Here is a 20,631-nt window from a genome sequence, read left to right as displayed (position 1 = left end):
TTTTTTCACTTCATGCGCCTCCTCTTCTTCCACTTCACTTGTATGTGCGAAAGCCAAACACTAACATGGACCTGCGATGTAGCGGCCAAGCAAACTATGCCCTCGCCAAAGCCGGCGTCGTTGGTCTAACCCGCACCATCGCCAAGGAATGGGGTCCCCAGTTTGGCGTCCGCAGCAACACGATTGCGTTTGGGTTTGTACAGACTCGTTTAACGGCTGCTAAGGAGGCTGGTGCGTTTATTACTACTCCAGATGGTACCAAGGTTGCGCTGGGTATTCCCGGACAGCAGCTCGGTGCGAAGAAGGGTGGTGAGGTTGCGACGTATCCCGATATCCCTCTGGGACGACCAGCGAGTCCGGAGGAGGCGGCGAGGAGTGTGTTGGCTGTTGCGAGCCCATTGTTTAGCTATGTCAATGGGGAGACGATTCGGGTTACTGGTGGGAGGAATATGTAAACTCATCCCTCGGTTATATATTCTTGTTCAAATGCCATGTTCAATATACATACATACATATATATATATTTTATGAAGTCCAAGATTAGGTTTTGAATACAGAGAATAACCTTTATCAAGGGTTCGATATCAAACATGTATTTTGCTTGACATCGAGGCATCGTATTTAATGACGAACAAGGCCGATGCGCTTGGGCCGAAATTATTCACACCAAAAGCCGGGGCCGTTTATCAACAGGAACCTCCACCGTGTATCTCCGGGTATATCTCAACAAACAGGAGAGCAACAGCCATCCAACTCCATGACAGAAACCAGGCCAACATGACAAAAACCCAAAACCAAGTGTATGCGATGCTTCATCCTCCGGGGTATTTTCTGTGTCACAAACAAAACTCCAATAAACGCCGTACAGATGTCCAACAAAACCCAATTGATCCCCCCAAATGAGAAAAAAAGAGAAAGGTGTATTAAAAAAGAATCCAAGGTTCCGAGATTGGTCAACCCCAGTGGATCCAAAGCGGATTGAAATGTATCCTATGGATGCTTTGGGAGGCCAAACAGATCAAATCCAGGGAATCCAGGTGGGGTCCATGGACATAGGGCCAGAAACGAGAATGTATGTCCAGAGGCATAAAAACGAAATCCAGGGTGGGAGATCCAGGGAATAATACAGTGGGTGGAATGGGTGACAATCAAAATGAATAATGTGCAAGAAAGACGTATGTGGCCAAATATTGTCGACGTAAATCATAGTCCATGTTCGTTGGACGTTCTAGCAGACGGGAATAGGATAGGTGAATGGTTGTTGACAAACCACTAGGGGCTCCGTGGTCATGGTCTCCGTGACGAGGGGGCAGGCCACAAATGGTTCAGGAATATCACTGCATGCGATAGAGTCCGCCTGCGGGACATCATCCTTGCAGTGGACTTCGGGCTCTGGCCCTAGCGAAGAAACACTCTCCAAGTCTGGATAACCTTCAGTGTAAGAAGAAGTATCCGAGACTGCGGAGAAAGAGCCGGAATACTGAGATGAATCAGACGAACAGGTGGAGGACTGTGCGTTCAGGTCCTCGACAAAGGCGGGCAACTGAGGGGGGTGGATGTAGTTGACGAGTGGTCCAGTCGTAGAACCCCATGGGGTCACAGGGTTCAAAGTGAATCGCGGACAGTCCAAAATGAGTTGACGGAGCTCCGGAATGGTGATCCTCTTGGATGGGTCGACCTCAAAGATGCGGCTGAGGATACAGACCATCTCATCGGATAGAGGCAGGATAGACTTGAGGAAATAAGGATCCTTGAGGTAAGCGCGGAAAGTGGAATCCTCCATCGAGGCGCGCTTCCACGGATTTCTGCCGCAGGTAAGGTTGACGAGGATTACGCCAAGACTCCAAACGTCGTTTGGGGCCGATTGATAGTAAGACATTGGGCGTGGGTTCGGCTGCTGACACTCTGCATCCACCAAAATATTAGCCTTGTTGATTGAAACATAAGGAAAAAAACGTTACCTGGTGACATGTAGAATGTTGACCCGCAGCCAAAATCAGAAGTCAGATAGTCTGTTGTCGCGAGCCCAAAATCGGCTAATTTGACGGTCAATCCCTGGTCGGTGACCAGAATGTTCTCAGGTTTGAGATCACGGTGGTAAATCCCTAGCGTATGGCAGTAATGGACTGCATCCAGGATCTGAAGGAACACCCGCCTGGCCAAGGGATCGTTTCCAACAAAGTGGCCTTTGTCGGTGATGCTGGAGAACAAGTCCCCCTCGGGACAGAATTCAATGACCACGTAGGTGCAATCGACGGAGTCCATGATGCGAACTAGGGAAACCACGTTGGGGTGTTGACTGGCCATATGGTGTAGCTTGATTTCCCGTTGCTGAAACTTGAGCTGGCGGGGATCCAGCCCAGATTTGTTGAGTGCCTTGACTGCGTAAAGTATATCGGTGTGGATGTCCACGGCTGTGTATACAACGCCGTAAGCACCGACTCCGAGAATGCTGGTGAGTTCCAGCCGGTTGGCAAGCAAAAGTCCTAGGCGTTCTTCCGGGGCATAGCAGCGAGGGAGTGGAGGGGAGGGGGGAGGGGTGGGAAGCATATGAGGGTACATGAAGGGAAGAGCAGCAGGAGCCAGCATGATCTTATATAAGAGCAGCAATCCTGGAATCCTCTTTAATCCTAAATGCGAGTTCCAATGGACGAGGATGATCCTGGGAGAATAGTATCTGGGAGAGCGCGACTGAGGACAGGAAGAGCAAATCGGACCGTATATGGTATGCTCCTTAAGAAGCCATGGAAGGAGTGAAGTCGGTCAAGGCGGTATCCTGGGAATATCCAACGGAATGAGGAAGGACTTTTTAGATGTTGGAAAGAGCTACTTGTCAAGGGGCTCTTGTTCCACAGCCAGGTGATCCAGAAACTTGGCAGAGGATTGTTTGTCCGTTGGGGCTGAACAAGTTGTTGGTGGTGGTAGTAATGGTTGTTGTTGTTGTTGTTGTTTTGTTGTTGACCGGCAAACCAGGAAACAAATATTAAGAGAAGAAAATATACAGAACTGCTGGATAATATACGCGAAGAGAAAGAAAGTAAGAAACGTATGAACAGCGGAATAGAGGACGTTGCTGGGGATGGAGGAGAGGAGGAAGGATGAGGATGGAGAGGAGGATAAGAGGAGCGGACGGGATAAAGGGACACGAGCTAAGTACGAGCGAAGACGGGGCACGCCGCAGTGGTAATAAAAATAACGGCTGTGAGGCAAAGCATAAGAGATTATCTTAATCACAGCTCCAGCAGATCGTGGCCACCGCCTCCTGGAGCCCGCAGATGTTACAGGCGCTCTCTGCAGCGTACGGTCACAAGCCCGTAACTCGCCGCGGTGGCTTCAATTCGTGCCTGCCTCACCGACCATTGGCCGCCCCAGAGAGCCCAGGGAGGCGGTGTGCTGCCCAGTTTGGTGTGACGGCTCCACTCACACTGCATCAGACCCGCCCCGCTTGATTGGCAGAGCGCTGCCTCGCCTGTGCTGATTGGGAGATGGGAACAGGACTCCTCGTTTCCTTTTTTACCAGCCTCTGATGATTCATGACATTCTCCAGGCTTTCATTGCTAGTTTCCCACGGTTCCAGTCTGAGATGGCGGAGATCTTTGTCAACCAGAATCTGGAGGACTCTGATTCAAGTTGGTGGCACACCGTCTTTTGATGGCCGTTGGCAACAGAGTTTCTGCTGTGAGCGGGGTTGTTTTGCTCCAAGGTGAGATTTGCCATTGCCAGACTGCCAGACTGGGCCTTGAGCATGAGATTCGAAGCGCTGCCCGTGGCACTGCAGCCTGACTGCAGAGGCATTCACACCATTTCGCGCCCTGTCCAGTTTCTATCAATCGGAGTATATATCGGCCAGCCTTGCCCTCCACTCCAGCCTCCCACTCATTGTATGTGACAAGCATTGATCGCAAACCGGACCATCACCAAGGCGAACAACACGCCTGGCGCAACAATCGCCACCTGGTCCATAATCACCGTGCCCATCATAACTCTGCCTTTCTAACCCCCTCTGGTTGGAGGCGAATCCGTCTGGAGCCAGAAGCGTGGATTGTGGATCCCTTCTTAATCTGTTGAGATTAAGGTGTCGAACAGTGCGGCGGCCTGGCCTTTTCTTTGAAGTCGAAGCCATGGAACCTCCCAGTCCTGCCCAGATGCGGTCCAGCGTGGCCCACTGGATTCTCCTTCCTGGAGTCTTGGGGCTTCTGAGTCTCAGACCTGTGAGTCTGGCCGAAAACATCAAACTTTCCTGAAGACCACGTTACCATACGGTACGCTAGCTTCAACTCTGATAGTGAGGCAAGCCCAGCGGCCCAATGGACTGCTTCCTTCGAGAAGCCGCGGCGCATGTCGATTGGCTGTTTAGATGCCACGTTTGCTGTCTAGAACACAGCTGGGCGGGTGTGGGGGAGTCGCCAAGGCTCTCACTGGCCGCCCGCCCAGGTCAGTGCGTCCTTTTCTCCCTCTCCTTTCATCCATCCGTCAGATGAGATCATCAGTTGAGTCAAGCAAACATCCCGGTCCTTTTCTCATTGGCCACTGTCCTTCCTTTCCCATCCGGCCAGCTGACGAATAACACGCCGTGTCTATTGAGTCCACAAATAATGAGATCTATATCAACGTCAGCCTTCTTTGTCGAGAGCTCCATGGGAAAGAAATGAGCATCTGCTTGACCATCAAGATTCCGAGGGAGAGATATTCTTCGCCCCATGGTTTTCACGACGAGTGAAGAGACTGCAGGTGCAGGCACATACCCTCTCGTCCGCAACGTAGTACGACGAATAGCTTTTTGTAGCAATATCCCAACCCTAAAGAGTGGGTGGGCAACAACCTCATAGCCTCATGCACTTTTGAGAGGATGCTTGTTAACCATGATCGATATTCTTTGCCACCGCTGTCCATATTCAGTGCGCATCGTGCAACTCTATATATATTATGATATCATTTACTTCATGTACACTATCTGCTTGCGCTGTGGTTACACCTTCGGGCGTAAGATGAAAGGATGCTTCAGCGCCTCAGCTGGTGTACATCGCTTCTCCGGGTTCAGACTCAAGCATCGGTCGAGGAGATCCACAAAATGACCCAGCTCCTTTGCTTCACTATCCGTCATTTTTTGGGGCCCCTTGCCCAAGAGCCTTGTCTTCAGATCCCGGGTCGGCTTTTTGAAATCTAGCACCCGAGTGGCAATCCGGCCAGTGATCCTGTCTTCTTCCTGGCTGTGAAAATTCATCATGTCGTCGAAGTGTAGGTGCGCCAATGAGCCTCGCCGTAGAAGCTTAGGCGGATATTTGCCACGACACTCCATGATCGACTTGAGCATCTGATTGTTGTTTCGCCCTGTGAACAAGATCTTGCCGGTATAGAGCTCAAATAGCGTACATCCAATTGACCACATGTCGATAGCGTAGTCGTAGGGAATCCCGAGAATGATTTCCGGCGCGCGGTAAAATCGACTGACCAGGTATGGTGTGATCTCATTATCTGAAGCTGGCGAGGCTGACCCCAAGTCGCATACTTTCAGGATGTTGCGTTGTTCGTTAACCAAAAGATTGTCAGGCTTGAGATCCGCATGGAGGATATTGCACTTGCGAAGCAGGCTGAGTCCAAGGAAAATTTGCTGAGCGTACGCTCGAATCGCCCGTAGATTCAACCCGACATCCCGACCGAATTTTTTCAGGACCTCTCGAAGATTCATACTGAGGTTCTCAAAGACCATGCACAAGTGTCCCTTGTGCTCAAAGCTCCGTTCAAATCTGATTACGTGTTTCTTGTCCTCGGGATCTGCCTCCAGAAGCTGTTCGAGAATGTTGATCTCTTTCAACCCTGCCTTTTTCATTGTGTCGTTTTGCCTGATGATCTTGATCGCCACGAGTTTGCCAGTCTTTGAGTCCGTCGCACGTACTACTGATGAAAACATACCCTTTCCCAGGTTCTGTTGCACATGGTATCGTGCATTGATCAACTCACCAAGTCGAACATTATAGTATCCTTCAGGATCGTCCCAGTTATCCATCATGCTAATATCGAGTTCTCGAGGTTGAGGTACGGCAGGCAAAGCAGATGCGTGAGTTGGCTGAACTGATTCATGGCTCTCTTCAGCGAACATGTCATCATCATCATCCGCAAACATATCATAAGGATCCTTGGCATTCGGTTCCAACAGTTGCGGGGCGTCTGGAAGAAGTACATCTTGCTTGATAGTTTGCGTTTCATCGTAGCTTGCGGCAGAAACCTCGTCAGGTGCGCTCTGCCGGCCGTGTCGTTCCCTTTCAGCTTTCATGTCAATAGTAGGATCATAATCGGCAGCCGAGGGCTCATCTTTGTCACCACCATCTGCAGGAGCTGTACCGTCAACCAGATCGGCGTCTTTGCCGATGTTAAATTCGGGGAACATGTTCCCGGGACTCTCATCCGGAGTGAGAGCAGCCGAGATTTGGGCATCTTTATAGAAGTCAGCACCCGGTATGAGTCGGCATGACAAGCCTGCCGGCTTACCTGAAGTCTCGTTGCTTGGGGTGACTGCCTGACTTGTTGGAGGAGTCGAGTCTCGATCACCGCCAAGATGCAGTGCTTGGATTCGCAAGGGCGTCGCCTGGCCCCTGTACTTGGCTTTTATAGCTTCGCGCCGTTTACGGCGAGCCTCAAGCTGGGCAGCCTCATCCAGAGGCTCAATCGATGACGGTTCAAAGCTTTCATTCGCCAAATCATTTTCGCTAATACAAAAGTTAGTGGGTTTTAATACTTGATTATGATGGATTCTGCGTACCGATATTTATCGCTGGAAACTAGAGCCGAAGGTGCTGCCTGAATCTTCTGAGTTTCAGCATCTTGTTTAGAAATATGAGCGAAAGCTGGGGTATTTCCCCGTTCGCTCACTGACTGTTGAATAGGGCCGTTTTTGTTGTGTTGCGAGGCTACGCTCCCTTCAACCCGGCCTCTTTCTGGTTCCAATTCGTCCCCCGAATACTGCTTGCGTCTTCGCACTTCGCGGTATGGGGATTGACTTTGCGTTCGGGGTCGCTTGTCCTTACGACGGCCATAATCGTCGCCATATCGAAGATCTGCGTGCTGATTGTCTTCCCGGTCATAATCATAATAGGATCTGGATTGTCTTTGATGATGGCCGCGATCCATATACCGTTCATCGTGTCGGTGGCCGGGGCGTCGTGGTGGCGTGTGCCGAGAACGTCTATCGCCATAATCATACTCATAATCGTACCCGTTGTCCCGTCGACGTTTATGCCCTCTATAGTCTCGGTAGGGAGAGCGGGATCGCGATGAAGATTTTGACCTGGTCCTCGATCTTCGAGGATGGGGTGACTTGCTTAACGACGCGGGAGACCTGGGCGCAGGTGAAATTCTAGCTCTGGTGGGACGGTCAACGCTGCTGCCATTAAGAGGAAAATGCGACGTAGTTGCCTTCATCTCCGAACCTGATTCGATGATTTCACCCTCAGAAGGGGTCGATGGAGACCTCGACTTGCGTGAAGCCATGATGTTTGAGCCAACTCGAGCAAGGATGACCGTTGGTCAAAGTAATCAGTCGGTCAAGAGACCCTGGAGTAGCTTCGAGCACAGAGAGAACAATTTTGGTTAGCAAGAGAAGTGCTCGTAAACCAGGCTTCTGGCATGTATTGAGAAGGTTCGAACCAACTTGAGGTAGAGACGCCGCGGACCTGCCTAGCTTATCACTACCGCAAGACCAGAGTGCAGTGCTCTTGGGAAGATAGATGGTTGAAGCTGGAGCCAAATCGTGGATGAAGGAGGATACTTTGGAAGAACGCACTGTGATGGAGCTTGCTTGATATTCTTGGACGTTGCGCCTTTTCAGTCACGGGAAAACATATTTCGCGCGCGCGCCCCTAACCAAAGATGGAATTACTAGTCTCGCCTCCGCGGGTTTGATACGGCTTGCTTTTTTTCCTCCCTCCCCCTCTTCATTGTCATTATCGAAAAGAAATCCAGCTTTATTCTCCTTATCAAGAACCACAGCATCTCTTACAATGGGTGGCCAAAGCAGAGAAGGTTAGTTTCACAATCCCCGGCTCTAGTGATGAACGCTGGTCACTGATCGCTTCCTTATCTTCAGGCGGCAAAGTCAAGCCCCTCAAGTCAGCCAAGAAGGAGAAGAAGGATCTCGACGAGGACGACCTTGCCTTCAAGGAGAAGCAGCGAGCTGGTATGTGCTCACAGCGTTGTATACAGATTTTATCGGTGGCTAATCCATTATTTCTGATCTACAGAGGCCAAAGCCAAGAAGGAACTTCAGGACAAGGCAAAGGGCAAGGGTCCGCTGAACACCGGTCAGCAGGGCATCAAGAAGTCAGGAAAGAAATGATTCCTCTTCTCCTTTAGAGCCAGTCCAGCCCTTTCTTTCTTACGAATCCAACGAGCCACGATCCACCATACCCGAGCTCGCATTGATTACTGCCATATGAGCGTATCCCGATGCTTGTTCCGGAATTCGAACACAGAAGTGCTTCTTGCTCTAGTAGTATTGATCATCATATATGTCCATGAATTCAAGCCCCCCATCAAGTACAAACAGAAGGGTATCTTTTGCGCACTATCAAAATATTAAAAGTACACGAACATGACGAGACGAAAAAAACGCTGGTAAAACATGATAGTAAGGGGTAGAGGCTGAAGAAAACACGAGAACGAGAAAACTTTAGTGAGAACTATCTCGACGAAGCGGCCAATGACACTTTTCAGCTAGTGACCCTTTTAACCCACAAGCTGGTGCTCTGGCCGTAGAAGTCTTCTTCCTCGCGTTTCTTCCACGCGCGGAGCAGTTTCAGGCCAATTTCGTGTTCTTCTCTCTTGATTTCAGCCAGCTCGTTGTTGAGACTGGCAACCGTCTTCTTGACTTCGTCCCGAGCAGCCATGTCATAGGCAACAGAGCTAGGTTGAATGACTTGAGTTAATTCATGGATGATCGTGTTGATATTGGTTCTGCGGCGCAAGAGGTCGCTCCTTTTCGCTTCCAGCATCTCGATGCGGCCCTCGGCGGTCATTTCAGCGGGATTTGGAGGAAGTGCCTTGCTCGAGGGGACTTCGGACGGAGTTGGTTTCCGGGTAGGTCGCTTGCCAGGCGCGATAGCACTGGGAACTGGGCGTGCTCGAGACATGATTGATCGTGTGTATTCGGAAGATTGGGACGCTGTTTCGATGATGCTTGGCGGTGGACTTGGGCTTATACTATCCCTTGGACTAGGAGTCAGGCTTCCAACTTCGGTGGGATCATAAGTAGTCACACTGAAGCGGCTTGTAGGTGCGTTCACGTCATCCTCAGCCAGTCTCAAGTCAGCCAGTCCAACGTTCAGCTCAGGTCCGGAGCCGAGATCGACGCGTGGCGGGGCACTGCTGACAGCACTAGCGTTGTCTTCAGCCTCAGGTGCGTCATACGTATTTGGCTCCTGGTGGATGTCCTCGCCAGCGGTGATGGTCGTTATTACTGTTGAAGGCGGGATTATTCCAGCAATAGGAGATGGAGTGTTCATCTCCCTGAGCCTATCGTTGCTTCGAGACAAATGTAGGCGGGATGATGATCTGTTTCTTGGCTTCTCCTGAATTGGAGTTATGATCGGGCCCCGACCACTGGGTCCCTTCCAGGGTTCACGGGGAGCAGGCGGGACGTTTTCATTATTGCCCCTGTAAAACCTGTGACCGTCTTCGGATGCTTTCCTCCTCGAAGCAAGTTGCTCCTTGCCCCAGCCGAGGATCTTCGAGCCATGGGATGACGGAGGTGCGGCCGACACGTGTGTCTCAAAAGAGACGCTGCTGGGATTAACCTGGCTAATTCTACCCCGGCCACTTGTAGTTGGTTCCCCGGAAAAGTCATCCCATCTGGTAACTTTAGGCAATGGCTCCGTCTGCTGTAGGCGCTCAGAATGCGAGTCGACTCGCTTTCTCAAAATTGGTATATGGCTTGCAAATTTGCCCTCTACTTGTTTGCTGCCAAACGCGTCTGCGACTCGCGCCGGCTCATCTTCAATGGGCGAGACTCGAGAGCTGCTTCGGCTCCGAATAAGCGTTATCGGGGAGTCGGGAGGAGAGATGTCAACACTTTTCTTCCTTTGAATGTGGGCATAATCCGGGTCTGCTGAGTTGTACTGCGGAGATAGACGGTAGTTGTCGCTAATCGAGCGCTGTCGGAGATGGTCAAAGACAACAGTGTCTCTTGAATATACTGAGGAAGCCACCCGCGGGGTTGACGCCGGCTGATGAGGGTTGATGTGCAGATCGGGAGGGCCACTACATTAATCCATCAGTATTAGTTTCGCACTTCTGCTGGGACATCCGATGAAGAACCATACGAGGGCAGAGCAGGTAGCGCTTTTGTCGAGTGCTCTCGATTGTGGGCGGCTGGTTGAGCGGACGGCTGGAATACTTGAGTATCCGGTGGTGAAGAATCTTCACTAGCAGTTGGCTTGCGGTTCCGGTGAAAGGACACTTTACCCCACATTTTTGCTATGCCTATAACCGAGGATACAAAAAATGTGAGCAGATGTTCCCTGAGTTGTTTTTGTAGGTACTCCTGACCTACCTTGGTTCTGTTGGAACAAATAACGAAAGTCAGAATTGAAACTTATCCTTCAGGAAAATGCGATCTCAACGGTCAACACCTGAAGTTTGGCCTGCCGAATATGTAGTTTATGCAGTCGACATGCCCGCATGTCAATATAAAGAAAAAGAAACTGGCGAGCGGAGGTGATCAAAGCGTGATTGAACGGGCGTTTGGCACTGCCGAGTAATCAACGCCAATCTAATACGAAGAAGTAAACGAAAGTGAGTCGAAGCGCAGTAAAGTCGCATGTAAGAAGCGATTAGGGAGCAAGCTGAAAGAAAGCGACAATGTCAGCGCGGCGCAGCCACAGCCCAAGTCGATGAAAGAAAGAGAATGAGAAAGTCAACAACAGAATCTCAGGGCGCAAGAGGCCGAGGCCAACACATCTAGGATATCAAAACGCAATCAAACGAAGAGGATCGTCGAGGAGTCAGGACGTTGACCCTGTTTCAGAGTATGCAGGTTCCGAGTCTTAACAAATTTGAGAATTAGCTACACGCGGAAATTGTGGTTCCATCCATCTGAAACTCGGCGTTTATTAATAGCTTCAAGGGCCTCCGAGTCCCAATCGATGCGCATTTCTGTGTGAGCGTCTGCGGCGTGGACGGTGGAGGCGAGCCGCGAAACTACTACGCCTAGAGCCTCATACTTGGAGAAATATTGTAATAAGCTACCGCTCCTTGCGGAATTATTCATGCCTTGCATAGGGGGAAGTCTGATTCGAGATCATGGATACGTAGTTCGAGTGCAGTGACCTCAGTTGGGTACGGTGATTGGCAGACCTGATCGATAGCTGGCTCAGGCATCAGTATCACGTGCTATATTGTTTCCGCTCGAACATTCCAAATTCCGATCGGGCTCCGTCATAGATTACCGACGCTGTCAGACGCCGGACACCCTGGAAGCATACTGTCCCGCGACATCCCCTCTCACTCATCTGTCTTTCGTCATTTAAGCATTGCTCCAGCGCTCCTCGCTATCATGTCTTCCCAAGGTGAATTCATCCCGCTTAATTCTGTCTCAAGCTATAGCACGTGCTGACATATCTACAGACGGAACAGCTCCGCCAGCGGAGGTGTCAGTAACCCGAATGAGCCAATCTAATGCCCGCAGAATGCTCTAACATACGTCTTTTATTAATAGGATGTCGATTGCTTCTCCGATCAATCTGGTCCTCTTCTCCGTCTTCACACTCCTAGTGTACATGCAATTCCGTCCCAAAGCTGCCGCTACCCTCCCCAAGGCCCCTCCGCCTGTTGTATTCCGTACATTCACCCCCAAGACGTTGCTCGAGTTCAACGGCGAAAACGACAAGCCTGTTTACCTTGCCGTTCGTGGGCGCGTCTTTGATGTCTCGCCAGGAAGAAACTTTTATGGACCGGTATTTGGCAGCACCCGCGAAACATTCCACATTTATACCATAATGTGAATTACACGCAGCTAACGTGACCGGCTTGCAGGGTGGCCCATATGAGAACTTTGCCGGTCGAGACGCTTCCCGAGGTCTAGCTTTCCAGAGCTTTGATCGAGAAATGCTGACAGAGGATTTGTCGGCTCCATTGGATGATTTGAAGGACCTGAATGCGGAACAACTGGAGAACCTCCAAGGCTGGGAGGAGAGATTCTCGGAGAAATACCTTGTTGTTGGTAAACTAGTCGCTGAGGGAGATCCCGAAGCGCCTAAGTCCTGAATTGCTCAACAAGGATGAGGGTATCTGGCTGTCAGTATTGTGACGAAGGCATCTTGTGCATCGCGAGCAGGCCAGGGAAACATCGTGGAATTCACTGGGTAAAGGGACTTCTCGTCAAACTGAAAGTGTGCCTTCGACATGCTGGTTAAGTGGGCGGCTCTGATGCCAATTTGTGTTGGAAGACGAACTCTCATGATATACGAATCATTTACCAAGGACACACGTGTCTGGCTGTCTGAAGAGTCTAGGTGAGGGACCCTGAGGGGTTGGACAATCTCGGCATCTACTTCTTTGCTCCAATAGTTTCAAATGGTTTATCTGGAAGTTTCTAGGTTACTTAGTTGGAATCACAATCTCATTTCGAAAAATAAAGTACAGGTCATTGAGCGATATTTCGTGTACACATAGTAGAGGACGTTAACTCATGCGCTTCCACCTTTACAACTCAGATCGGATCTCTTCAGCTGTCTCTCCAGCCTTGTGCTTGAGCTTCTCCGCAGTCTCCTGTCCCTGTGCTCTACCACTGGCCGCTCCAATCTTTAGCTGATCCATTACCCACTGCACGGCCCCACTAAACTTGGCGTAAAGCGCTCCCTGGGGAGTTGAGGTACCGTATTTGAAGTAGTGGGCATTTCGTCGAGCAGCGGCGCGCAGCTCATTCAGCTGAGAACCCTGGTAAACTGGCACGCCGTAGGAATCGAGATACTGCTTCAGATCGGAGTGAGACCAGGTATCAAAGGTTGAGTCCTTGGCGCTTGCAGCAGCTTCCTTGATGTAGGAAATCGCAGACTCGAGCTGAGATCCACCGGCTTTCGTGGCCTTGTCGAAGGAGCTTTGTGCTTCTCTCACGAGCTCATCACGAGTGACTCCGGCACGGTTCGCGACCTTTGAGTTGATAGAAGATAGGTACTTCCTAGATTCGGATTAGGACTTATCAAATACAGGCCGGGGTTGGATATACTTCAAGTGTTCGACGTCCCAGGTGTCAAAGGTCCAGGCATTCCAGCCGGTAGCGGCCTTATGCTTGTTCAATCTCACCTGAGCAAGAAGCTCGTCCCGCTTTCCATTCTGAGGGACAGGAACGCCACGAGCATCAAGGAAAGCTTTCAGTCTTGAGTCAGACCAGGCTTCGATGGCAGTATCAAATGCTTCCTGGGCCTTGTAATGCGCGTTATCAGTGGCCTGAGCATATTCGTTACCAGCCCTGGATGTAGCAGCGCCGATATAGTCGGATGCGGTCGAGGAGGCAGAAGAGACTTGGTCAACAAGAGCAGCGCGGTGCTTGCGTGCCAAGGCTATGAGCTCGTTGCGCTTGGAACCTTGTGGAACGTGAATGTCATGCTCGTCCAAGAATTTCTTAAGATCGGAGTCTGACCAAGCGTTGAAGAGGGCTTCACTCAAGGTTTCTTGTGCTGCGTTGGCCGAGTGGACGACAGAAGCCGCAATGTTCTTCGCTTGTAAACTGGCCAGCCGGGTGTTACGACGGACAGCTGCGATCAGCCGATCCCGTGTAGTAGGCTGTGGAACAGGCCATCCGCGCTCATCAAGCCACGCTTTCAAATCAGACTCGCTCCACTGCTCGTACAGCCAGTTTCCGGGATAATGAGCGGCTTCGCCGAGTTTCTTTGCAATGGACTCGTAGTTTTCACGTGCTGCCTTGAGAAGAACGTCACGTCGGCGCGGCTGGGGAGCAGGGATGCCATGTCGGTCAAGGAAAGCCTTGAGCTGGGAGTCCGTCCATCTATTCCAGATTAGCAGGTTTCGATAATTGTCAAGTAGGAACCCTCACGTATCGAAAACCCATTCCTTGGTGTTTTCCCAGCGATCAGCAGCCTGGTCGGTGTACTGTCCAAGCGGCTTCTGTACCCTGGCGTCCCAGTTTGACTTTACGGCGTCTTCGAGATTCTTGCGATCCGCCGGGGAAGGATATGGGATATCTGAGTTGCACGTCAGCTAAATAAGGCTAATGGGGGAAGATGGAAGTAGTAGGAAGGGGAATAAGTACCATGATCGGAAAGCCAGCGCTCTAGCTCGGTCTCATGCCACTTGTTGTAGACTAGAAATATTAGATCACGAACATATATAGAGTCAACCCTCAAAACTCACTAGCTTTGCTAAACCAGTTAGACGCCCCAACCGCATCGGCGGTCGCGAGAGCGCACACCAGCCAAGAGGCTAAGTGTAGCTTCATCGTGAATTGTTGTGTTGAGATACGTTGTTCGAAAGTGGTCCTTCTTAGTTGTGTGTCGTGGTAAGATTGTTGAAAATTAGACCAAGGATAATTAAGCATGTTCCAGACACGACATTTTAAAGTGAAAAGAGCGTCTTAAACCAGGGTCCTGGGGGTTTCTCAAGGATGACCAGCGAGTGACGTATTGGACACACTTGCGGGTTCACAGCGTTTGGCGTCATAGATGGACGTGGCTTTACTGGTCCTGCCAAACATGGTGCAAGAACTTTGCCAGTGGTGTCATTGTTTCCGCTGGTTGGGCTGGACAAAGGTCAGCCATCGATCGCATGCCTAGCCACACTCGTGCCGACAATCTCTGAAGCTATCCAAGTACTCCGTATGTTGTCCTAGTCCTCTGGATCACTAGGGTCCAGTGACGCCATGGGATGTTGAATAAAGTTCTTGGCAAGCCAAAGAAGGCGGTACTACATGGCAGATATTAGTCTGCGGGCGGGCTCGCCTATCAGAGCTATCTCTTTCAGGCAATGCGGAGACACTGGTGCCCATGAGTCCCCGTCCCACCCCAGCTCTATCTCCAAACGAACTAGTAACTCTTATGATTACTCCTTATTATCTCATCTATCGCTTCTGGCAAGAATCTGGCTCTTCACCGGTGCCCTACGGACAAGCAAGAACTTTATTTCGAAAAAGCAAACGGCAAGTGAAAAGTCTTCAGCTTGAGGGAGACGATGTTATGATAACCGCAGGCTGGTAACTGCTCAAACTCAGCTTGCTTTCTCCATGATAGCTTATATAGGGCATTTCAGCGAACACGTCTCATCGCGACTTAAATAGGTTGATTCTGAAAATGGGTTCCTTAAGTCCACAGTGTGAACATTTGGTCTCTCAAGGCCTAATGAACTTTGTCTTATCTATGTGCGTGTTGCCGCTGCCTCCCTCTGCATCGTCACTAACCAAAGTCAGCCTGATTGTGCTTGGAATCGTGTTTTCCTATTTGCCTCAGTTGATCCGTATCATCAGGCTCAAAAGCTCATTCGGAATCTCACCGTATTTCGTTCTGTTAGGAGCCACGTCCGGTACGTTTGCTTTGGCAAACGTGGTATCTCAGCAGCAAAGCCTGCAAGATGTTGCATGCTGCAAGGATGTCAGCGGGCTGTCATGCCTTGCAGGGCTACTAGGCATCTTGCAGGTCGGAATGCAGTGGCTCAGCTTCTTTATGATGTACGTGTGATGTTCTGCGATCTGAGCATATGGGGCTGATTGTCTTCTTGCAGGCTTACTCTGTTCGTCTTGTTCTTCCCGCGAGGGACTTCTTCAGCCCTTCCGGAAACGTCCAAGGAAGAGCCTACCTACAGGACTGCTCTGGTTGTGGCCTGGATCTGTGTTGCCCATGCTCTTATCATGCTGGTCGTTACACTCGCCGTGGGCTTCAGACAGCCATCTTCGTTGCAGTCCTGGTCGAACTTTTGCGGTGTCACGGCAGCAATTCTCGCATCCATACAATACTTCCCTCAGATCTACACTACCCTTAGACTGCGCTGCGTAGGTAGTCTGAGCATACCAATGATGTGCATCCAGACCCCTGGAGCACTTGTTTGGGCGGGCAGTCTGGCAGCACGTCTAGGCCCCAAGGGCTGGAGCACTTGGGGCATTTTGATTGTCACGGCTTTCCTACAAGGCACGCTCCTCGTACTGTCAGTGTTCTTTGAATACCTTGGCCCCAGCAAGGGCCACGATCACGACTACGACAGTGCCAGCGTCGCAAATCGAACAGGAGCGGACAATGAAGGTCAGGACGAACGAGACGGCCCATATGAGGACACGCCTCTTCTTCAAGATAGCCGTTGATACGTGACATCGGACGCAGAATTGGTGGAAGTTCTATAGGCGACTGCCCGGATCTTGTGCGATGCATCAGCGCATTGGGATTTTTTTCCTCTCGATAGAAGATATCTGTAAATAAGATGTGCCTAAAGTGGAATCATTGGAACTGAATCGTGGGTTTACGTGTATTGGGAGAAGTATCAATCTTTTATCTCTAACATCTAGATACCACGCCGAAATTGGTAACCCTACAATATTTGTTCATCCAGGGATCGGACGTGGGCTGGAAGCCTCTGGTGGTGATCCGGCTTGCATCTTAGCATCTTTGGCGTAAGGAGTGAATCTAATTCGATTGTTCATCCCTTTAAATCATCATATTCATAAACTCTCCTGACTAGTCGCCTCCAACTTCTTTTCTAAACCTTCACAGGATGCGCGTTGGTATATCGTCTAAGCAGCGTTATAGATCAGGCGGAAGATGTCGTTGAAAACGAAGTAGCTTCCAGCACCGTCGGGCAGAAGCTGGAATGTCTGTGCGTAGTTCATGGGCTTTTGCTCCTCGTCAACCTAGAGTATGAGAGAAAAAGGCGAGAGTCAGTCAGTGCCATCGGATTTTTTCTTCTTCTCGACCAGACTTACCAGCAAAGCACCAGTGACAAGGACCAGGATACCACCCTGCTCGCTGGAGGGCTGGGCGTCCAGGGTCGAGACCTGATGCTGGACCTTTTGGAAAGGCAGTCCCTATTCTCCATCGTCAAGATATCTCCGCCAATATTGTGCCGTTAAGTTGGAGAGATGAATCTCGGCCAACGGCGCATGAGTATTTATTTATGAGATACTTACACCTAGCTTCTCCATGATCTGGCCGACACCTTGGACTGACGATGTCTCGAATGTGAGCATAGAGGTATCGCGCTGTTTGTTGAAATGGAAAGACAGGTTAGCTCTTCTCTCTCCATATGCTGTTAGTCCTGGATTGCAAAGGGGTGGAACGCACGTAGAGGCCCGCGAGGCCGCCGCGGTTGGCATCGAAGGTTTGGTAGTAGAAGTTGACAAATTGTTCTGTCCACAGATGATCGGGTAAGTACTCTGCCACTAGCTCCGTCACGTTCCACGCATCTGGTTGCCTTCGCAGAAGACCAGAAAGCGGGGGGGGGGTTGTTCAGTCGCGTCGGCGATGAAGGAGGGAGTCACGTACGAGCGATGTTCGCAAAGTCTAGATTGTCAGGCAGAATTATTAGCCAGTTATTCTTAGGAAGCAGATCGAATGATGCGATCGTGATTGCTGTTGTGCTGGAAAGGGCACATTTCTGATCGCAAAGAGGGGCAAACAAAACATTGAGGGGATGCGACAAGTGAGGAAAAACCAAGGCACTTACCGGCCATTTTAACGGATTGTATGTTTTTTGAGTTGAGTACTCAGATGAGGAAAGCAGGAAGTGGGATGGTTTCTTAAAAGCAACAGAGATGGAAGCGAGAAGCAAGAGATCAAGTGTTGATTGCCCGAACAACAGCCTAAAGAGATGCGTGCAGGGAGACTGAGGATTTCCCGAGATATTGTGGGGCCCCTCTGAGTGTGGCCTTAAGGCATCAAACTCTAGAAGCCTCCATTGAAGTACAGTGTTCGGGATAATACCATAATCCGTAGTTATACCATCAGATATCGCTTAAGTTGTGCATTAGTCAATTCTGTACTCTATCGATCTGAGTCAGAGTCTGCAAACATATCCTCCGCTCGCGGCCGCGGCTTGCGAGCATGCACGGCTAGGGTCTCTGGTGGGTTCTCAGTCGGCGGCTCTTCAGATTTGTTTTCCTGTTCCAATGTTTTGCCACTCTCTTCTTCATCTCCTTCCAATCCAGAGAATTCTAAATCGCTGTCTTCCATCGGCTCACCGTCGATATCGCTTATAGACACGCCATCCAGCTCCATATAACCCACATCCTGGTCGATGTCCATTGGTGTCGGTTTCGTTTCGGGGGCGCGGCTTGGATCAAATCGGGCAGCCGATGGGTCTTCATCCACAGCCTTCCAGCGGCTTTTGTTCTTAGAAAATGCAGCCGCAGCTGCCTGATCGGCCGCAGCCTTCTCCTTCTCCTCTCGCAACTCCTCCTCCGTAAGTGGCGGCTTTTCAAACACTTGAAAGAGATGCTCCTGGCTCGATTGAGGGAAGACACACCATCCCTCCCATAGGTGTAGGAGGGAGCCAACACTGCGTTTCCATTTCTCTGCCCTCAGCCGGCCCCAGTTGAGCTCCTTTTCGAGTCGTCCGAGATGTTCGAATACTTGCTGCGCTTTTAAAGCTGACTCAAACAGCTGCCTGTACCGCCAGGCATGGCGCACTCCGCTAGTGGCGGATGAAGAGAGGATATCAGACACCAAGTATAGGCCAACTAGCTTTGCCGAGGACGTATCCAACTTTTCCTTTCCCCCCTCATCCGTTCGAGCCGCAATAGAATCATCGCCGGTCTGTTCTTTGCGGGCAAGTCCCTTTTCCAATTCACGGTCAGGGTTTGCCCCGGTGTAAGCGTAGGGCTCAATGATGTTAGACACAATCATATCTACCACTTCATCGGCCCCTGCCCCTGCATGCTTGATGGCGAATGCAGTTACCCGTGCCACATCCCCCTTGCGTAACTTTGCATGCGTTGTCGGGAGCCTGGCAAGTAAATGAGCCAGTTTCGCCTTCTTCAATGGATTTAAATGGCCTAATCCTTCATTGCCAGCGCTGGTTGCGTCGGTTGAAGGCGCTCCTGCGTTGTGCCGCCGCTCATCCTCCCCATCAGACATGTCCTCGTCCGACGAATCATAGTCCTCGTCAGACACAATTTCGTCTAAACGAGTAGTATATTCGAATGCAAGGCTTGCTTCCGGCGGAGCCCAGTTTGCACCGCCTTCAAAGACAGGCGTGGAATTCGGTAGTCTCCCTCGTTGTGATCCTTTGGGACGTCCATTTGTGATTATATCCCAGAGCTTCCATCGATAGTAGACACCACCAGGGCTTCTTGCATCCCACAACCACGCCCACTTCTCCTCTCTTTGCACTTCCTGTCGAGTCATAAGAAGCGCCTCAAACTCTGGTCCAAAATTGAGTAGATTTTCCAAAGTCTTGTGTACCAACTTCAATTGTTTCAAGTCAGATGGTGCTTTCACTTCCACTAGTGTCGTAGGACTGTTGCTGTTGTAGGCCGTCCCGTAAGAGCTCGGAGGAGCAAAACCACCTCGATGCAAGCCAGGGGGCGGAGCACGGTTTAGTCGGCCCCCAAGCTCCGGTACGATTGACCTTGCGCCAAATGGGAGAGGGCCTGTAGACGAGGGGCCGACTGGCAAAGTTGAACCTATCGCAGCGGAGGACAAATGCCTTGAAATAGACAAATAGTACCCCCACCCTAGGTACCGGCCCTGAAGAGCACTGACTGAGCTATCGATATCCGAGGCAGCGGACTCACTGGCGAGGGTCACAATGGCCGATACAGACTTTCTATCCGTGGCGGTTTGGCTTGACGGCCGTAGGAATTTGACATTGTCCACAGCAAGCACTTTGGGTATCAATGACTTGACCACGAATTGAGATGTCCCAGGCGGGAGAGAAGCAAGATATAATGTCGGTTTAGCCGCGGCCCTCTCAGCTTCTTTAGTATCGACTGCTCCCTGATCGTCATCATCTGTTGCGCGAAATGCGGATGCCGTGCTTGAGCCAATTGTAGAATCGTCAAACCCTAGCGTCCCTCGATTATGATCCCGGTTTCGATTAAACGGTGGAAGTCCGTCGTAGTTTCGTTTGCGAGACACCGAGGGGGGAGCTGGCCCTAGAGTCCCAGGACCGCTCACGCGCGGCCCAGAGCTCGTGAAATGCCGCTTCGCAGGGCCTCCTCCAAAGCCAATGTTCCTGTTCCCGGGTCTGTTCTGTGGTCCATCAAAACCTGGGCGCTCTGCGGGCGGTGCATCGTCTTCAAATGACTTGACAAAGTCCTCGTAAACCGCGGCGGTCTCGGCGCGTTCGCGGGCGCGTTTGGCTTCGGCTTCGGCTTTCTGGCGTTCGAATAGCGACTTCTTGGGGGGTGCAGACAGTTTCGATGAGAGGTCTGGGAACGCTTTGGACTTCTCATCCGCCATTTCAGCAAGCCCGTAGGCGCAGCGAGCCGCTTGTCTGAGAAGCTCCAAAATGCTAATGAAGTAGGGTTGCTGCTTGGCTTGTTGAGAGCTGTCGAAGGCTGGTTGGCGGGGGCAGGTAATCTATTGGGGCCTCAGGCAGCAGTCGGAGATCATGTGCCCCAATGCACCATTCATGGACAACCTCCTTGCCTTCAACCATTTTTGTATTGCTTGGAATTACAGAGTATCTCACAATAATAAAGACTCT

The 20,631-nt window shown here is 50.8% G+C and overlaps 10 protein-coding genes across 10 annotated transcripts in view; 4 read left to right on the top strand and 6 right to left on the bottom strand.

The window, feature by feature from the left end:
* BJX68DRAFT_225118 (SDR family NAD(P)-dependent oxidoreductase) overlaps positions 1-516 on the top strand; it is a 1,521-nt gene extending 1,005 nt beyond the window's left edge. The window contains exon 4 of the mRNA XM_071038353.1: positions 83-516. Coding sequence (XP_070905099.1) covers positions 83-455 — 373 coding nt within the window. The 3' untranslated portion in view covers positions 456-516. The remainder of the gene's footprint in view (positions 1-82) is intronic.
* BJX68DRAFT_225117 (serine/threonine-protein kinase) lies at positions 517-3,173 on the bottom strand. The gene is made up of 2 exons (XM_071038352.1): positions 1,962-3,173; positions 517-1,905 (listed from the first exon to the last, which is right to left on the bottom strand). The coding sequence occupies exons 1-2, from the start codon at positions 2,587-2,589 to the stop codon at positions 1,229-1,231; spliced, it is 1,305 nt and encodes a 434-aa protein (XP_070905098.1). The 5' UTR covers positions 2,590-3,173; the 3' UTR covers positions 517-1,228.
* Positions 3,174-4,969: 1,796 nt separating this feature from the next.
* Positions 4,970-7,488, bottom strand: BJX68DRAFT_252066 (putative serine/threonine protein kinase (Prp4); the record flags this gene model as incomplete). Its single annotated transcript, XM_071042490.1, has 3 exons — positions 4,970-6,435; positions 6,490-6,683; positions 6,761-7,488. The coding sequence occupies 3 exons, from the start codon at positions 7,486-7,488 to the stop codon at positions 4,970-4,972; spliced, it is 2,388 nt and encodes a 795-aa protein (XP_070905097.1).
* A 509-nt stretch (positions 7,489-7,997) lies between these two features.
* BJX68DRAFT_261352 (translation machinery-associated protein 7) lies at positions 7,998-8,332 on the top strand (the record flags this gene model as incomplete). Its single annotated transcript, XM_071044132.1, has 3 exons — positions 7,998-8,019; positions 8,084-8,173; positions 8,238-8,332. The coding sequence occupies 3 exons, from the start codon at positions 7,998-8,000 to the stop codon at positions 8,330-8,332; spliced, it is 207 nt and encodes a 68-aa protein (XP_070905096.1).
* On the bottom strand, positions 7,998-11,058 carry BJX68DRAFT_225103 (uncharacterized protein). Its single transcript, XM_071038351.1, has 3 exons — positions 10,314-11,058; positions 8,238-10,251; positions 7,998-8,173 (listed from the first exon to the last, which is right to left on the bottom strand). Exons 1-2 carry the CDS (start codon positions 10,460-10,462, stop codon positions 8,706-8,708), a joined length of 1,695 nt encoding a protein of 564 aa, XP_070905095.1. The 5' UTR covers positions 10,463-11,058; the 3' UTR covers positions 7,998-8,173; positions 8,238-8,705.
* Positions 11,059-11,353: 295 nt separating this feature from the next.
* BJX68DRAFT_225099 (cytochrome b5-like heme/steroid binding domain-containing protein) lies at positions 11,354-12,611 on the top strand. Its single transcript, XM_071038350.1, has 4 exons — positions 11,354-11,558; positions 11,617-11,641; positions 11,708-11,945; positions 12,025-12,611. Exons 1-4 carry the CDS (start codon positions 11,546-11,548, stop codon positions 12,253-12,255), a joined length of 507 nt encoding a protein of 168 aa, XP_070905094.1. The 5' UTR covers positions 11,354-11,545; the 3' UTR covers positions 12,256-12,611.
* ish1 (double-strand break repair enhancer MSC1) lies at positions 12,612-14,877 on the bottom strand. Its single transcript, XM_071038349.1, has 5 exons — positions 14,362-14,877; positions 14,261-14,311; positions 14,045-14,192; positions 13,217-13,996; positions 12,612-13,168 (listed from the first exon to the last, which is right to left on the bottom strand). Exons 1-5 carry the CDS (start codon positions 14,543-14,545, stop codon positions 12,694-12,696), a joined length of 1,638 nt encoding a protein of 545 aa, XP_070905093.1. The 5' UTR covers positions 14,546-14,877; the 3' UTR covers positions 12,612-12,693.
* A 94-nt stretch (positions 14,878-14,971) lies between these two features.
* Positions 14,972-16,448, top strand: BJX68DRAFT_225096 (PQ-loop repeat-containing protein). The gene is made up of 4 exons (XM_071038348.1): positions 14,972-15,196; positions 15,253-15,361; positions 15,410-15,667; positions 15,721-16,448. The coding sequence occupies exons 2-4, from the start codon at positions 15,294-15,296 to the stop codon at positions 16,292-16,294; spliced, it is 900 nt and encodes a 299-aa protein (XP_070905092.1). The 5' UTR covers positions 14,972-15,196; positions 15,253-15,293; the 3' UTR covers positions 16,295-16,448.
* On the bottom strand, positions 16,423-17,811 carry BJX68DRAFT_84215 (nuclear transport factor 2 family protein). The gene is made up of 6 exons (XM_071049862.1): positions 17,650-17,811; positions 17,469-17,486; positions 17,268-17,332; positions 17,114-17,185; positions 16,910-17,011; positions 16,423-16,837 (listed from the first exon to the last, which is right to left on the bottom strand). The coding sequence occupies exons 1-6, from the start codon at positions 17,654-17,656 to the stop codon at positions 16,721-16,723; spliced, it is 381 nt and encodes a 126-aa protein (XP_070905091.1). The 5' UTR covers positions 17,657-17,811; the 3' UTR covers positions 16,423-16,720.
* Positions 17,812-17,966: 155 nt separating this feature from the next.
* BJX68DRAFT_252060 (SWAP/Surp domain-containing protein) lies at positions 17,967-20,384 on the bottom strand (the record flags this gene model as incomplete). The annotated part of the gene is made up of 1 exon (XM_071042489.1): positions 17,967-20,384. The coding sequence occupies one exon, from the start codon at positions 20,382-20,384 to the stop codon at positions 17,967-17,969; it is 2,418 nt and encodes an 805-aa protein (XP_070905090.1).
* Positions 20,385-20,631: the final 247 nt, after the last annotated feature.

The sequence above is a fragment of the Aspergillus pseudodeflectus genome, assembly GCF_044049435.1.
Source record: "Aspergillus pseudodeflectus strain CBS 756.74 chromosome Unknown BJX68scaffold_2, whole genome shotgun sequence".
Classification (NCBI taxonomy): Eukaryota; Fungi; Ascomycota; class Eurotiomycetes; order Eurotiales; family Aspergillaceae; genus Aspergillus; species Aspergillus pseudodeflectus.
Note: the sequence above shows the minus strand (reverse complement) of the source record. Positions and strands in the feature narration are given on the sequence as shown.